Here is an 18,493-nt window from a genome sequence, read left to right on the forward strand (position 1 = left end):
ACAATATTCAGGCAGGAAAGACAATGGACTCCAACCCAAAGAACGTCTCATTTTAACAATCTCATATCCACTTCAGCAAGCATTCTGTCTTTGCAAACAAGTAGCCATTCGCACTGTGTTCGCCCACACCACCCCTGCAAGAAGGCATCCAAGAGGCTAATTAGATAGAGCCTGGCACACAGAAGGCATTTAGCAAATACTTGTAACTTGATAATCAATTCACATGGTCCTTGCCCACTCACTTATTAGAATATAACCTGCAGATCATTTCCATGTAGACTAGGAGTTTCACTGACTCCCTGGGACCCAACCCTTTAAAAGCTCACTCTGGTTATGTCCATCCAGACTGATCCTCCCTGTAGCCCAAAACTTCCCGCCGCACTGCAGGCTCCCATTCCCACACCCTACCCCACAGTCTCCACTCAAGCCCCAGAATGGCAGAGCTTCCTGCGCTAATGTTGGACACACATAAAAGCCCCAGAAAAAAGGCAGAGTAGGATGGGTTTTAAGATCCCTCTTGAAACTGGTGCTTCATACCTGTTAACTAATGAGTCCGCTCGCCCCAGATTTTTTACTCTCTTGCTTGGTTCCCTTTCACAACCTCTCATTTCCAAGTTTATTCATAAAATGTCTTCCTGGGCAGTGGCTCATGCCTGTAATCCTAGCACTTTGGGAGGCCGAGGTTGGACGGATCACAAGGTCAGGAGTTCAAGACCAGCCTGACCAACATGGTGAAACCCTGTCTCTACTAAAAATACAAAAATTAGCTGGGCATGGTGGCGTGTGCCTGTAATCCCAGCTACCTGGGAGGTTGAGGCAGCAGGAGAATCACTTGAACCCAGAAGGCGGTGGCTGTAGTGAGCCGAGACTGAGCCATTGCACTCCAGCCTGGGCAACAGAGCAGGACTCTACCTCAAAAAAAAAAAAAAAAAAAAAAGAGAGAGAGAGAGATATATCTTATCTACATATATAGATCTATATAGAGATAGATATCTACATATACTATATATAGATAGATATTATCTATATATACTAGATACAGTATATATAGTATACAGATAGATATTATCTCTATATATCGTATATACATTATCTATATATATAGTATATATAGATATCTAGATATATACGATATATAGACAGATATCTATATAGATATATACTATAGATAACATCTATATCTGTATATCTATAGATTATATCTATAGATATAGATAGATAAGATCTATATATGGATAGTATCTATATAGATGATATCTATATCTATAGATAGTATCTATATAGATAGATGGATTATATCTATATCTATAGACAGATAAATTATATCTGTATCTGTAGATAGATAATATCTATATATAGTATATATAGATATATCTATATAGTATATAATATCTATATATAGATAATATCTATCTATATATAGTATATACAGAGATATTATCTATCTATATATACTATAGACATCTATAGTATATATAGTATCTATAGTATATATAGACATCTATAGTATATATAGACATCTATAGTATATATAGTATAATATCTATCTCTCTATATATACTATATATATAACCTATCTCGATATATATACTATACTAGAGACTGTCGACAGAAGCTTCCATTCTGTGTACACAGTGCTTAAAAATGTTGTTAGTTTTCAACAATGAAAAATAGAGTTTTGTTCATAAACATCTGGATATCTATTTTCTTTCAGAAAATCATGAGGTGTCGTCCCACCAGCCCCACCTTCCTGCCTGTACACAGCTGGTTGGGGCTGAGAAGGTTACCACTACCTGCCATTTTTTTAAAATACTCAGTTGAGCTGCTTCATGCATGTGTTTTCCATGTTTAGTTCTATGAGTGTCTGAGTTTGGGTCCGATGAAAAGAGGGCGCCTGGTAATTTTGCAACAAGTATTACAGGTGAGGGTGGCATCAGACACAAACTCAGGAAGAGAAATATATATATAGAGAGAGATAGATAGATATAGATAACAGATATATCTATATAGATATAGATATAATAATATCTATTATATAGATAGATATATAGAAGGTAGTGGTTTGGAAGGACAGCTCTCCTGGATTCCAGAGGTCCTGACCTTGCCTGCGTGCCACGTCCCTGCCACCCCCAAAACATCATAATGCCATTTCCCTAGGAGTCCAGTAATCACAGACCAGCTCTTTTCAAAAAGAGTTCAAATCAAGCAAAAGTCATTCCCGATGGGTACACAATTCACAGTAGACCTGTACTTCCTTTGGCCTATAATTAATGAGTGTTGGTCGATCTAATGACTGGTAGAGATCCTGCTATGGGATTACTGGCTGGACTCTGCTAAGCCACTGGGCTCTGCCATGTAATGAATGGTAAAGAGGCAAGTGACGACAGGCCAGCACACTTGTCCTAACCCAAGTAGGCAAATTAGGATGCCCCAGTCTAAAGATCTCCGTAGAAGAGAAAAATGGAAGAAGAAGAAATTTTACAGCTCCTCCAAACCTCCTAGGTTCCTCGAAGGCAGGGATGCTTTTCATCTTGTTCGGATGCCAGGGTGCTAAGCAGAATGTACAAATGAAAACAGTACAAGCCCCAAATTCTTTGACTTAGCCTCGGCTAGAAACAAAGTTGAAAGCAGAGTGCATGCATATTTCTTTTAATAGTAAAAATACTGAGATCCAAACAATGTTTGAGCTATTGACCCTAAAGCTTTGAAATTTTAAGACCTGCCATTACATCCTCTTACACAGATAGGAATAAAGGCTGGAAAATATACACAAGTCAGCCATGCTGGCGACACTTAAGAATATAACACCGGCCAGGTGAAGAGCCTTTCTTGGCAACTGTATACTCATTCTAAGTCTTGTCTCCATAAAATTGAGTTATTTGTCTTCAATAGCTCCACCATGAGATTCTACCATTGTTTATGGTTATAGGGCCTTTAACTTTGGGGCTACGATGCATGTTTACCTGTTTAAAGAAACTGTGTTTTCTCATTCAATTTCTGCAAGAGGAAATTGGATTAAAGTTTGTTCTTCAGCTTGATAATATTCGACTATGCCTCCACCATTGTATTATTATAAAGTGTCCTTGCAAGTAAAAAATAGGTGGTGACTGTTAGAAAACTTGGAAAAATATCAAGTAGACACTTTTCTCTTTCCAAATAGATTCTGAAGGTCAGTGGTAGATTCTACGTATTGTTTTGTTTTTTAAACAAACTCAATTTCTGAGGTGTTTCCGACACCCACCAAAGTTTAACAATCAGGCAGGAAGACTCCCTAACCAAGACGTCTAAAAGAATGGTTTTTAGGCGGGGCATGGTAGCTCACACCTGTAATCCCAGCACTTTGAGAGGCTGAGGCTGGTGGATCATCTGAGGTCAGGAGTTTGAAAGCAGCCTGGCCAACATGGTGAAATCTGTCCCTACTAAAAATACAAAATTAGTCGCGTGTGGTGGCTGGCACCTGTAATCCCAGCTACTCGGGAGGTTGAGACAGGAGAAATCCCTTAGAACCCAGGAGGCAGAGGTTGCAGTGAGCTGAGACGGCGCCATTGCACTCCAGCCTAAAAAGGCCGGGCGTGGTGGCTCACGCCTGTAATCCCAACACTTTGGGAGGCCGAGGCGGGCGGATCACGAGGTCAGGAGATCGAGACCATCCTGGCTAACTCGGTGAAACCCCGTCTCTACTAAAAATACAAAAAATTAGCCGGGTGTGGTGGCAGGCACCTGTAGTCTCAGGTACTCGGGACGCTGAGGCAGGAGAATGGTGTGAACGCTGGAGGCGGAGCTTGCAATGAGCTGAGATCACACCACTGCACTCCAGTCTGGGCGACAGAGCAAGACTCTGTCTCAGAAAAAAAAAAAAAAAAAAAAAAAAAAAAAAAAACACTTTCTAAAGGATGCCAAGAAAGTCATAAACGCCCACCATGCCCACACATGCCTGTTTGTAATGACACTTTTATTTCAATGTAATTCACATATCATTATATTCACCCTCTAAAAGCATATAATATAATGGTTTTTGGAATAGTCACAGAGTTGTATAACCTGCACCACTACCTAATTTTAGAACATTTTTATTGTCTCAAAAAGAAACCTTGTATCCATCAGTAGTCACTCTCCATTAACTCCAGCCCCAGGCAACCACCAGGGTGATTTTCTGTGGATTTCTCTATTCTAGGCATTTCACATAAACAGAATCATATGGCACATGGCTTTTTGTGTCTAGCTTCTTTGACTTACTGTGATGTTTTCAAGGTTCATCCACGTTGTAGCATGTATCAGCCAGTACCTTCATTCCTTTTTATGGCTGAATAATATTCCATCGTATGGATAAAACCACATTTTGTTTATCTATTCATCAGCTGATGGGCATTTGGGTTGCTGCTGGTCATAATAAATAACGCTGCTCTGAACATGCACGCACAGGTTTTTGTGTGGGCATGTGTCTCCAATTTTCTTGGGTATACAGCTAGGAGTGGAATATTCTGGGTCACTGAATATTCTAGAAGATTTCTGGATCCTATTCTACACATTTATTTTTGTTCCACTTCCATATCTGAACCACGTGCTGCTCATCAGTGACTCCACCTAACAGTGAGGAACGCCCTCACACTGTTTTCCAATAAACAGTCTTGCAAAGTAACTCAGCTTCCTAGAATACAGCAAATAACAAAATCTGTCTCTTTTGTCTTTTTACTTGTGTGGGTCTTCAACTTCATACCAGCAGTGTGACTGACTCGAAGCCACTTGGCATTTGCCACAAATGAGAGATGATTGGCCTTCAACACTGGTGAAAAATGAGGGGTGTGTTACGCACGTTAAGTTTTTCCTAAACGTTACACATTAGAACAGATATCCTAGAAGAGAAAACAAAACCCACACAGAAGTGGATTAATAGGAAGCTTTAAGCTCTCACAGCCTTCCACTAAGAATCCATTAAAGAAAAATAATGGAGCCAAAATTAGTCTTTATATAAATTAGGCTGGCTGTCTCTCTCACACAGACACACGCGCACATGCACATGCACACAACCCTAATTTAATCAACCAAATGTGCCACATGCACATCTTTTTAGTCTCACATTTGCTCAACACAGATGGACAGAAGAAAATAGACGGATGTTTTTGGGTATAGAACCTTCTCAGAGTAACTTTTATTAACATGGAATTATCAGGGCCGTTCGTTCTATTTGGGGAGTTCGAAAATGATCCGATTATTTGTAACAAAGAAAAGTTAAACGTGTTCTACTGGAAAACTTATCCAGAAACTCACATTAGTTCCTGGCATAATAAAGTTAAATGGGAATCCAATCATTTAAAGAAAAATTAAAGCAAGAAATCAAGAAAATTACTATTTGGCAAAGGAATCCAAAAGCTCAAATCCTGGTTTAGTCCTCCAAGCTTTGCTCACAAACATAATAACACATTTACAGACATAGATTCTTCATCAAAAGAGCTTAAAAGGCTGGGTGTGATGCTCATGCCTGTAATGCCAACATTTTGGGAGGCCAAGACAGGAGGATTGCTTGAGCCCAGACTTCAAAACCAACCTGGGCAATATAGCAAGACCCCTTCTCCAAAAAAAAACAAAAACAAAAACACTTTTTTTTTTTCAGTAGTCTGGCATAGTGGCATATGCCCATGGTCCCAGTTACTTGGAAGGCTAATGTGGGAGGATTACTTGAGTCCGGGAGGTCGATTTTGCCATGGCACTCCAGCCTGGATGACAGAGAGACTCCATCTCAAAAAAAAAAAAGCTTAAAAACAATTTTTAACTCTCCTGGATCTGGGTTCATGCTTTAATAAGATGCATAGATTTCCCTTAAAAATTGTTATTTCTGATTATTTTTCTTTGTCTACTAATCCACAAACTCAGTTATTCTCATTTCAACTTAAGTCACTGTCACCCATGCCCATTCTTCCAAATACTGAGGCAAAAATGAAAAGATTAGAAGACTGGGCGGTCTGGTCACAGCTTGGCTTATAAATAACCAGATCACCTGTATCAAGTCCCTTTACCACGTAGGGACTTCATTTCCGTATGTGTAAAACAAATAGGTTCTATTTCTTAAACCAGATATTGTGAACTTTTTCTGGTAAGGGTCAGAGAGTAAATATTTTCACTTTGTGAGCCACGTGGTCTCTGCTGCAACTACAGATACTCCTCAACTTATGACAGGGATATATACTGAGAAACCCATTGTAACTTGCAAATACTGTATGTCAAAAATGCACGTATTACAGCTAAACTACTGAATACCACAGCTTAACTTCACCTACCTTACACGTGCTCAGAACACTTCCGTTAGCGTACAGTTGGGCAAAATCATTTAATATAAAGCCTATTTTGTAGTATTGTATGTCTCTTGTAATTGACTGAATATTGAACTGAAGTACAGTTTCTAGCGAATGAGTATCACTTTTCGCACCAAGTCAAAAAATCGTTAAGTCCAACCATTTTAAGTTGGAGACAGCCTGTACTCAGTTCTACAATCTCAGTGCAAAACCAGCCATAGACAGTATGTAAACAAAAGGGCATGGCTGTGTTCCAATAAAGAAAGCTTCATTTATAAAAACAGCTGTGAGTTGAATTTGGCCCATGGGCCACAGTGTGCCAACCCCTGCGTTAGAGGATTTAGAAGCTTCCTCCTAGGATGATTATGAAGTCAAATCACTGGCCTCTGCAACCCACTTTTAGGAAAGATCAAGTTCTGAAGGTCTGAGAGTGGAGACAGATGTTCACCGCAGCACTCAGTTCTAGGAGAGTGTCTAGGGACACAGATATTGGACTCTTCATAGTTCCATCAACAGCCACCTTCTATTTTACTTGGTACCTCGCTCATGCTCTGCTGACCACTGCCTTGGGCTTAGATAAAGCATCACTCTGGATGGTGGAATCTGGCTTTCTGAAAGGTTGGTAGGAGTCAGATGGCACAACCCAAATGTGTAGGGAAACCGCTGTGCAAGGGGAGGGGCTTGGCCAGTGTAAAATAGGAGACAAGAGGGAGGTGAGCAGATAAAACATCTTTGCTTTCCTGGGGACTACTCCAGCGCATGGTTCCTCTTTGCAGCCCTTCCAGAAGTGAACATATCCACTAAGTGACCTGCTGGGACTCTGCATTTCATTGTCAAACACCAGCCAGCATCACTTGGCATGTTCTTTGGCTTTCCTTCCCTTGCACACCTACCCTCACCACTCTGTACCAATACCTCCTAAATAAGGTGTTAACGCTCAATCCTGGTATCAGGCTCTGCTTTATATTGGGGGAGAAAGGGTTAAGATACCATCTCAAATGGTACTCTTTCTTTAAACAATGAACAACGTAGATAAAACTCCTGGATGTAGAGTATACAAAGATTAATAAATAAGAAGTAAAATCTTGACTAATACATTAAACTAAACTAATCTCGGTCATCTATACTAGCTTCAAATACCCCTAAGGTCCAAATGCTAAAATGTATCCTAAACAATATCTAAAAGGCCAGCATCTCTCCAAAGAGAGGGCCTGAATACCTATACCTATGGCTATATTAAGTGAGGAAGCATGCATGCCTGGCCTTCCAATTACATATATATACACACACACACTCACACATATATATACCTATATATACACATATATACACACACGTATATATACACAACACATATATACACATACACACATATATATACATATATACATTATATACACACATGTATACATATATACACATTATATATACACACACATGTGTGTGTGTGTGTGTGTGTGTATATATTTTAAGACGGAGTCTTGCTCTGTTCCCCAGGCTGGAGTGCAGTGGTGCAATCTTAGCTGGCTGCAAGCTCTGCCTCCCGGGTTCACGCCATTCTTCTGCCTCAGCCTCCTGAGTAGCTGGGACTACAGGCGCCCACCACCATGCCCAGCTAATTTTTTTTTGTATTTTAGTAGAGACAGGGTTTCACCGGGTTAACCAGGATGGTCTCGATCTCCTGACCTCGTGATCCACCCACCTCGGTCTCCCCAAGTGCTGGGATTACAGGCGTGAGCCACTGCACCCGGCACCAATTATATTTTTATTTAATTTATTTATTTGAGACAGGGTCTTGCTCTGTCACCCAGGCTGGAAAGCAATGGTGCGATTTCGGTTCATTGCAACCTCCGCGTCCTGGGCTCAAGTGATCCTTCCACTTCAGCCTCACAAAGAGCTGGGACTACAGGTGTGCACCATCACGCCCAGCTAATTTTTGTATTTTTAATAGAGATGGGGTTTCACCATGGTCCCCAGGCTGGTCTCGAGCTCTTGGGCTCAAGTGATCCACCCACCTCAGCCTCCCCAAGTGCTGGATTACAGGTGAGAGCCACCACACCCGGCCAACCTTTCAATTATAAATGGAACAAAAAATGTTGTGCTGTATCTCGAAAAAAAATTATTTGTTGTTGTATAAGTAAGAGGTCCCTGCCATGGTCTGAATGTTTGTGTCCCCTCCAAATTCACGTGTTGAAACCTAATTCCCCATGTGACAGTATGAAGAGGCAGCGCTTTTAGGAGGTGACTAAGTCGTGCAGGCTCTACCATCATGGACTTAGTGCCATTAAAAGAGAAACCCAGGACGGGCGCGGTGGCTCACGCCTGTAATCCCAGCATTTTGGGAGGCCAAGATGGGCGGATCATGAGGTCAGGAGATCGAGACCATCTTGGCTAACACGGTAAAACCCCGTCTCTACTAAAAATACAAAAAATTAGCCGGGCGTGGTGGCGGGCGCCTGTAGTCCCAGCTACTCAGGAGGCTGAGGCAGGAGAACGGCGTGAACCAGGGAGGCGGAGCTTGCAGTGAGCCGAGATCGCACCACTGCACTCCAGCCTGGGCGACAGACCAAGACTCCGTCTCAAAAAAAAAAAAAAAAAAAAAAAGAGAAACCCAGGGGAGTTTGTCTGTCCTTTCCACCACGTGAGAATGCAGCTGTCCTTATGAACCAGAAAGCAGGCCCACGCCCGACACCACATCGGCCAGCACCTTGATCCTGGACTTCCCATCCTCCTGAACTGTGATCAGTAAATTTCCATTGTTTATAAGTCATCCAGTCTATGGTATTTTGTTACTGCAGCCTGCACAGACTAAGACAGTCTCCTTAGCACTAGCTGAGGTCCCTGGATGGGGTAGGCTATTGATAATAGCTCACTATCCATGCACTAAATACAACCCAAACCATCAGCAATGCAGTCAACTTTTGGTGGGAATGGAGAGCTTCCCTGGACAGTGCAAGACAAGCGATTTCCTGATACCAAAACCCCGGGAGTTCCTGGGGCTGAACTGAAGGCCACTGTGCATAATGAAATTTCCAGAGAGCCACAAGAAAGACGGGCACTTCCAAAGTCCACGGAGCATGCTCTGATGGCGTTGGCGAGTTTACATGAAAGCAACAGCATTACTGCATTAACCACTGAAACTTCCTGTTAGCCATCTGGCCCAACGCCGTTTACTAAATAATCCGCGCTTTCCCCAGTGATTTAAAACATCACTCTTATCATAAACCTGAACTATATTTCAGTCTGTCTCTGACTTGCCCTGCCTGACAATCTTTTCTCCCTTGCCTTTTATGGCATTACCTTCTCCTGGATTCCTCGGATCTCTGACAATTCCTTCAAAGTCTCCTTGGCTGCTGCCTTAAACACGTGCTGCAAGGCCCTGGGTGATCTACATTTTCATCACTTCACCTCTCTGCTGATGAAACGCAAATCCTGGGCCACGCTGTGTGGCTGGGCAGGTTGGTCACTGATCAACAGTGGCCGGGCCAACGGGGCAAGGAGCGGCAAACTCCATTCTACTCTCTGCATGCCAGGCCGTGTACCCACATGGGTCCCCAAGTTCCCATCTCCAGCTCAGAAGTCCTCTAAGTCACACTGCAGCTATCTAAACGCCAGCCACCTCTCCCTGAACGCACACCAGGGAACCACACACTCAGCACGAACTCATTTTCTTTCTTCCTAACCTGTTCCTCCTTTGAATACCCTATACTCACTGTACGGTCCCATCACACAAGGCAGAAAACCCAGACAAATCTTCTCTTCCTCTTTGTCTGTCTACCTTTCTTCCAGACACTTCTAGGCAGTCCCAGTCCCTGACCTGCCATATCCTGTCTGACAGATTCCACCTCCTCCTCTCCAGCCACTGCTGTAGAATTGGTGTTTGACCTCATTATTTCTCCTCTCATTTAGTCCGTCAGCTTCCATGCTTACTGGCCTTAAAGCCTTTGCTCTGCCGCACAAGCAACCTTGCCACAATATTCTGATCATGTCACGCCATCGCCTGGAAATTTCCCATGGATTCCCGCTGCCTACAGGATAAAGACCTGACTCCTCAAAATGCCTCAAGGCCCCTGACTCTCTCTCTCACCTCTTTGTTCCTTAACCAATGCCAAACACATCCGCTGTTTCTCTCTCGCTGCCTGGTCTTTACTCATGCCGTAACCTTGGCTTGGAATGCCTGAGTCAAGGCTGCCCCCTCCCGCCCTGCAAAGACTTGGTTGATACTCAGATAAAGTTGACTACTCCCTTCCTCGAGCCCCCACATTTCCGCACAAATAATTGTAACGCTTCTAGGTTTATATGTGTCTCTGGCCCTGTTAGAACTGCAGCTTCTGAGATTAGAGACAGCATCTAATTTGATTTTGGATCCCCAGAGCTTGGCTCAGTGGTTAGCACTGTGACAACCTCATCCACAAAATCCTAAATGGATGTGAAAATAAGCAGATTAGCCAGCCAGGCGTGGTGGCTCACGCCTGTAATCCTAACACTTTGGGAGGCTGAGGGGGGCAGATCATGAGGTCAGGAAATTGAGACCATCCTGGCCAACATGGTGAAACCCCGTCTCTACTAAAAATACGAAAATTAGCTGGGCGTGGTGGCGCGTGCCTGTAATCCCAGCTACTTGGGAGGCTGAGGCAGGAGAATCGCTTGAACCAGGGAGTTGGAGGTTGCAGTGAGCCAAGATTGCGCCACTGCACTCCAGCCTGGCGACAGAACAAGACTCTCAAAACAAGAAAAGGAGGGGGAAAAAAAAAAAAGAAAGAAAGAAAACAAGCAGATTAGCCAAGGCAAGGTAATACAAATGTAAATTAGACTTTCAACCGGTTATAGGTATAAAAATGGGGACAGATCACCTATTATCCCCAGGCACCCTCTGGAAAAGAAGAGATTAGGGATTAAGAGAGAAAGATTAGAAGTGTCTGGAAGAAAGGTAGACAGACAAAGAGGAAGAGAAGAATGGCCTGCTTAGAACCAGGACCACACTTTCTGGGCCCTGGGCCGGCGTGTGGATGAAATGCCACCTGGAGAGAGACAGAGCAAATATGCTTAAGCAAGGGGCCAGGCAGAGAGGCAGATGCAGCTGGCCCAGCAGTGAGGAGGCACAAGCTCAGGTGCCTCCAAGAGTCAGGAGGTAAGATAAACTTGAGTGGCTATTCTCATAGATGCCTTCCTGCAGAAAGGCAGGCAGATTAAAAAATATTTAAAACATCTCTACAGCCAAATAAAACAAGTCTAAGAAATGATTCCAGAGGAGAATCAGAAAGATAGCTGCTTTCCTTCTCCCTTAGACTATCGAGCAGAATTATTAATATGATGTTCAAGGGCTGCGTGATCCCTACAAACACAGCTGACTCTTTGCCACCAGTAAGACACTCCCCATCCCCGACCCCTTCCATACCCTTCCTATCCTGCAGCTTCCTCCTCCAGGAAGCCTCCCTGATTCCCTAGGGTCTCTCTGTGACATGCTCTTAAAACACCCTGGATTCCTGCTTCACAACCCTTTCCTGATTGAATCAGATAGGTTTTCACTGAAATTCTATAAGAAGATAAACACTTTGACAACAGACTTTGTTCTTATTAAATCCCCAGTATCCCAAGACTCCCTCTGCCTGGTATATATATCTGAGGCTCAAACTATGTGTTGAACGAATGATTCAATCAAACAGATAAACAATGAGTTAAGGCCGCGTGTGGTGGCTTGCACCTATAATCCCAGCACTTTGGGAGGCTGTGGTGGGCGGATCACGAGGTCAGGAGATGGAGACCATTCTGGCTAACACGGTGAAACCCCGTCTCTACTAAAAATACAAAAAAAAAAAAAAAAAAAAAAATAGCCAGGCGTGGTGGCAGGCATCTGTAGTTCCAGACACTTGGGAGGCTGAGGCAGGAGAATGGCGCGAACCCGGGAGGCGGAGCTTGCAGTGAGCCGAGATCATGCCACTGTACTCCAGCCTGGGCGACAGAGCAAGACTGCTTCAAAAAAAGAGTTAGACAAGTAATGAATAAAAACTGGCATAATATATCTAGAATGTAAGACCAAGGTAGGTGCTGGGATTATTTTTAGCATAAAAGAGAAGAAGAGAGTCGAGCACAATAGCTCATGCCTATAATCTCAGCACTTTGGGAAGCAGAGGCAGAAGTCAGAAGTTTGGGATCAGCCTAGGCAACATACTGAAACGCTGTCTCTACTACAAAACAAAAACAAAAACAAAAAAAAAAACAAACTGCTTTTAGGCACAGTGGCTCATGCCTGTAATCCCAACATTTTAGAAGGTCAAGGCCAGTAGATCAGTAGATTATTTGAGGCCAAGAATTCAAGACCAGCCTGGGCAACATGGCAAAACTTCATCTCTACAAAAAGCCAGGGGTGGTGGCACGTGCCTGTAATCCCAGCTACTCAGGAGGCTGCGGTGGGAGGGTCACTTAAGCCCAGGAAGTTGAGGCTGCAGTGAGCCACGACCGTGCCACCGCACTCCAGCCTGGGCAACAGAGTGAGACCCTGTTGCAAATAAATAAAAAACAAAAAAATCAGCCTGGCGTGATGACACATGCCTGTAATCCCAGCTACTCAGGGGGCAGAGATAGGAGGAGTGCTTGAGTGCAGGAGGTTGAGGTCGCAGTGAGCCATGATCGTGCCACTGTACTCTAGCCTGGGCAACAGAGTGCGATTCTGTCTAAATAAATAAATAAACAGAGCAAAGGCAAATAGGGCAAGTCCTCGTCGAGCCAACAGACAGCCTGAAGCAGGGACCAGCAGCTGTGGCCCAGGGGACTATCTAGTCAAACCAACTATCATATGGCCCAGTGAACTTGCCAACGAAAATCATCTTTTACATTTTTTTTTTTTTGTTTTCTTGAGACAGAGTATTGCTCTTGTTGCCCAGGCTGGAGTGCAATGGCGTGATCTTGGCTCACTGCAACCTCTACCTCCCGGGTTCAAACAGTTCCCCTGCCTCAGCCTCTCGGGTGGCTGGGACTACAGGCGAGCACCACCACACCCAGAAAATTTTGATATTTTTAGTAGAGACGGGGTTTCACCATGTTGGCCAGACTGGTCTGGAACTCCTGACCTCAAATGATCCACCCGCCTCGGCCTCCCAAAGTGCTGGGATTACAGGCGTGAGCCACTACACCCGGCCGAAACAATGATATTTTATAACACACACAAGTTATTTGAAATTCCTATTTTGGGATCCATAAAGTTTTATTGGAACACAGCTACACTCATTTGTTTACCTATCATCCAGGGCTGCTTTCACGGTGCGACAGTAGAGCTGAGTGGCTGGGACGGAGACCACATGACCCTCAAAGCCTAACTACTGGCTACGTGGCCCTTTACAGAAAAAGTTCACTGACCCCAGGCCTGGAGTCTCCATGGGATCACTATATCCCAGGACCCATAAGAAAGCTCTCACCAGTGGCATCTGCTAAATTCTGAGTCCCAGAAAAAAAGCTGCCAGACACTGTCTATTGATATACATGTGACTTAAACATCCATTAATAGAATGCTGGTGAAATTAATAGCATACCCACGCAATGGATTACTACACCGCTGTTTAAAAGAATGAGTTAGACTGAAATGTACGAAGTATAGAAAGATGTCCACATACACTGTCAAAGTAATATAAAGGACAACATAGACAATGTTTTCCAAATTACTTTAAAAGAATAAATGTACATATGTTTAAAAGGTGAGACCAGGGATTATTTTTTATTTCAAATCCTTTTGTTCGTACTGAATTTTTTACCCTGAAAATAAACTATTCTCTAACTTAAAAAAAGATAAAGATGCTGACATTCAGAAAGCCATTTTCCCCCATGCCCCTTTGCAATAGAGTAGGTTAGTTGAGACAATAATGGATCCAAATGATTCATATCCCCTGGCAACCTGACATTCCAAAAATCTGGATCCAATGTTGTCCCAAATAACTGATGATCTCATGGTCCTACGGTCCAAATTCTGTGTTTTGTATACATAGACACACTCTTCTCTGAAACTTCAAGTCTTCGGTAACAGTGCAAAGCTGTTCATGTGTTTGTTTTGAGGAAGTGGAAGATTAGAACGGTCAGAAATAGTCCTACTTCCCTTTTCCTAGAAACTTCATTACCTCTTCCACTAGACCACGCCTCTTGAGCCTGCAGAAGGTCAGGTTGCCAGGGGATACGAATAAACCAACTGCCCTCTTTGTGTCTCTGCTAAACAGTAGCTGGCTCCCCTGTCACTAGGACCCCCCCCCATCCTGGTGCAGGCTGATAATCATCAGCTGTAGTAACGATACCCGCAGGTGGGAAGGGGTGGTCATGTAGTCAGGTGGGCACAGAGGAGTGAGAGGCCAAAGCTGAGCCAGCAGGTGGATTTGGGTAGGAGTTTCGTCTTCTGCCTCGGCACGCATGTCTATGATCCCCACTAAATCTAACTTTGTTGGTTTAAATCCTCTCAGTTCTTTCATGGTAATTTCTTTTTTTTTTTCCCTTGAGACGGAGTCTCGCTCTGTTGCCCAGGCTGGAGTGCAGTGGTGTGATCTCGGCTCACTGTAAGCTCCGCCTCCTGGGTTCATGCCATTCTCCTGCCTCGGCCTCCAGAGTAGCTGGGACTACAGGCGCCCACCACCACGCCCGGCTTATTTTTTGTATGTTTAGTAGAGACAGGGTTTCACTGTGTGAGCCAGGATGGTCTCGATCTCCTGACCTAGTGATCCGCCCACCTCGGCCTCCCAAAGTGCTGGGATTACAGGCGTGAGCCACCGCGCCTGGCCTCTCATGGTAATTTCTTTGGGGAGTCATGGAGGTCAAGACACAGTTCTGTTTAGCTGGTTTGCCCTGTCCTGCCCTGCCCAAGACCACAGGCTGCAATAGTGCCCTCTGTTTGCCTTGTTATAGAACCTGCCACGCGGTGCACTCCCTTTTACAGACCATCTACAGCCAACTTCTGGGGATCCTGGGGTCATTTGAAGTCCCGGGTGGTCTCTAATGATTGGCGGCATTGAGGTGTGGTCCTATTCAACTCAGAAAAGCACGTGGAAACTGTACTATTTGATGGAATAAATAACCCCTAAGTACCCCCAGCATTTCCCAAACAACATCCGGAGAAACACCAGCCAGTGAGATACTTAAGGAAAAAGATGATGTTGTAGCGAAATTAGGGAAACCTCACATTTGCAATCCCCGTTTTGAAGCTTCAAGATCATTCAAACCTTCCAAATTCCAAGAGATCATGCAGTGGCTTTGCCTCATTCATTTTATTCAAACCAGCTGTTGACCACAGACCCTTTTGACCACAGAACCTTTTGAGATACCTTTGAGAAAACACAGCCCCAGACGAAGAGGTTGGGTTTAACGCAGATACCCAGGGAGGACGTGAGGGTCCAAGGAAGACTCAAACCATGAAGGGCAGCCTTCTTTCCAAGATACTCCCAGAACTACACCCCCAGATGTGCACCCCTACCACCCAGCACAGTGGGAGGAGTAAGACCCTGCAGACCCTGAGCATAGACTTAAGAAGACAAAGCCCCCAAACAGAGAGGTGAAGAAGGGTGAAAAAACCTGCCCCTCTAGAGAGCCAGAACGCCAGGGGGTCGGTGCAGGATGCTCCCCCAAGCGGCACTCACCATTGGTGGTCGTGTTGACATAGTACCGCCGGCCCTGAGGTGACAGGTAGCTTTGCCAGCCAGGTGGAAGGATGACCGTCTGGCTTTCTTCTCCTGGCGGTGGGGGGACCATTCCAGGCTTCTGTTGGAGGAGAAAGAGAAGATCACACCCATTTGGCATTTTTGTAAGCGTTTTTAAACCAGGAAGGCAGAGGCTGATGAATTCACCCTAGAGTAGCTTGACATTGGGAAGTCTGTGGCCCACAAACCCCTGAGGTCAGAGGCAGCATGCACGTGATCTCAGGGGTTGCATGAGCATGAGCGATGAGAAGCACCCGAGCTTTCAGAGCCCCTGCACAGGGGACAGCTCCTCTGGGAGCAGAGAGAAAAATGCCATTCAGCTAATGGAGCTGGACTTTCTCCACGGCCCCCTAGAAAATCACTCACAGGGTGCTGGGCTTGCAAAAGGGCCCTCTCACTCCACCAGCTCCCACTGTGAAATCTGAAGTCTGAAATTCCCAGACCACAAAGCACAGCAGCAGACAAGGCCCCAGGCTTGCTTTGCAAGCCTAGCAGAAGTAATTAATGCAAGTCATCCCACAGCGAGATGCAAAACATTCTATAATAATGCTGAGAATCCATGAAGAGCTGGATGGAGCTTCTCTCGCCAAGGGTCCAGATCACTCTGGCAAAAAGAACTAGGACTCGGAGACAGAAAAGATGCTGACTTCCCATTGTATGCACTTATGTGAGGTTTAATTCTTTCAACCATGTATAGAGTTACTTTTCGTTAAAAAACATATCAGAGAAAAATGTAACCGACATATAAAGAAACTAGATATCGAGTAGACACATACTAAAAAAAACAGCCATGGCTGGGCGCAGCGGCTCACGACTGTAATTCCAGCACTTTGGGAGGCCAAGGTGGGCGGATTGTCTAAGCTCAGGAGTTCGCGACCAGCCTGGGCAACATAGTGAAACTCCATCTCTACTAAAAATACAAACAATGAGCCAGGCGTGGCGGGGCGTGCCTGTAGTTCTAGCTGTTCTGGAGGCTGAGGCAGGAGAATTGCTTGAACCTAGCAGGTGGAGGTTGCAGTGAGCAGAGATCGCACCACTGCACTCCAGCCTGGGCGACAGAGCAAGACTCCATCTCAAAACAAAGAAAAATAAAACAAACAGCCATGATCCCTGGGTGCTGGGATTACAGGCAATTATTACATTCTCTTTTCTACCTATCTGTTCCACCTAAATTTTCTCCCATACACACCGAAACCAAAGTTGTTAGCTAAAGAACATTTTAAAATTAGGACAGAGAGTCCAAATTAGCTCATAAGATTGCTATGCCTTTTGAAGTTAATTGATTAAAATCAGAATTCTAGCCACATGAAGAGAGTAGCCATGAATTTCTTAGCAAAGCCAGGGGCTATTCACAAACAGTAAAGGTAATCGGTTCCCAAATGTCCTCAGTATCCCTCAGCTGCGCCCATAGTGGTGGTCCCTGGTGACCCCCGCTTAGGGAAACAAGGTAACAGAATGAAAGAGAGCGGCAGAGACACACAGCTCCCAGGCTGCTCTCATGCTTTGTGAAGGTTGCAAAACCACGTGCCGTGGCTTCCCGTGGTGCCCTGCATGTCATCGGAGGGAACGAGTAAATCTGAGCTGCTGGGTGACTTTGAGTAAACACAGCCTCCCTTCTGCGTAGCTGTGGTGTAAATTTCATAATGAATTTTCACAACTTAATTAAAAGCTTTCCCCTATGCCCCAGACGCTCCGTCTCCTACACCTGCTAACCTGCAGCGCCCATTTGATTCTGTATGGAAGACTGTCTTCTAAGAAAGCAGGAGACAGGGAGGTGGACAGCAGCCAGGCTCAACACGGTGTGGCATCCCACCAGGGTCCCAGGTTGCTGTCTCACCAGCACGTCCAGGAAGCATAAGCCCACATCTGGGCAGGTTTACCTGGGCCTCCACACTGCTGCGGCCTCTCCAGGATTGGAGGATGGCCAAAATACATGCAAGACAAATAGGATTATTATAACAAGGTGCGTGCGCGTGTGTGTGTGTGTGCGTGTGCACGTGTGCATGTTGAAAGAGAGAAGTATGCCATGCACAGGAGATGCACGCTCTGTCCAACAGGATTGGAAATAAAGTCGGCATGGGCGGGGGGGCCAGGGGATTAAAAATGAGGGTTAGGGCCGGGTGCAATGACTCACACTCATAATCGTAGCACTTTGGGAGGCCAAGGTGGAAGAATGGCTTGAGCCCAGGAGTTTGAGACCAGCCTGGGCAACACAGGAAGACTCCATCTGCAAATAATTTTTAAAATCAGCCGGGTGTGGTAGCATATGCCAGTGGTCCCAGCTACTTAGGAGGCTGAGGTGGAAGGATCGCCTGAGCCTAGGAGGTTGTTGCAGTGAGCTGTGATCCCACCACTGCACTCCGGCCTGGGTGACAGAGTGAGACCCTGTCTCAAATCAAAGAACAAAAAAATACAACGACAGGCATGAGGGTTTGATGAAAGAGATTCTAGAACCAGAGGGGCAAGACGCCAGGTGTCCTCTCCTTGAGTGAAATATTCTAGTTTCTCCTTCAATCAAATGTGGGAAAGCCACAT

At 44.8% G+C, this 18,493-nt stretch overlaps 1 protein-coding gene and 1 long non-coding RNA gene across 12 annotated transcripts in view; both read right to left on the bottom strand.

Annotated features, from left to right (window-relative positions):
• The window catches only part of GAS7 (growth arrest specific 7), a 289,491-nt gene that overhangs the window by 92,105 nt on the left and 178,893 nt on the right, over positions 1–18,493 (bottom strand). For 10 of the 11 annotated variants that reach the window (XM_028836013.2, XM_028836014.2, XM_028836015.2 and 7 more), the window contains exon 2: positions 15,899–16,019. In XM_028836013.2, coding sequence (XP_028691846.1) covers positions 15,899–16,019 — 121 coding nt within the window. Of the gene's footprint in view, positions 1–15,898; positions 16,020–16,324; positions 16,569–18,493 lie in introns of those variants that run through there. The other variant, XM_077970365.1, reaches the window with a different exon arrangement.
• Positions 6,311–8,894, bottom strand: LOC144335327 (uncharacterized). The gene is made up of 2 exons (XR_013406102.1): positions 8,763–8,894; positions 6,311–7,879 (listed from the first exon to the last, which is right to left on the bottom strand). It is a non-coding gene; the product is annotated as an uncharacterized LOC144335327 (long non-coding RNA).

Source organism: Macaca mulatta, chromosome 16 (genome assembly GCF_049350105.2).
Source record: "Macaca mulatta isolate MMU2019108-1 chromosome 16, T2T-MMU8v2.0, whole genome shotgun sequence".
Lineage (NCBI taxonomy): Eukaryota > Metazoa > Chordata > Mammalia > Primates > Cercopithecidae > Macaca > Macaca mulatta.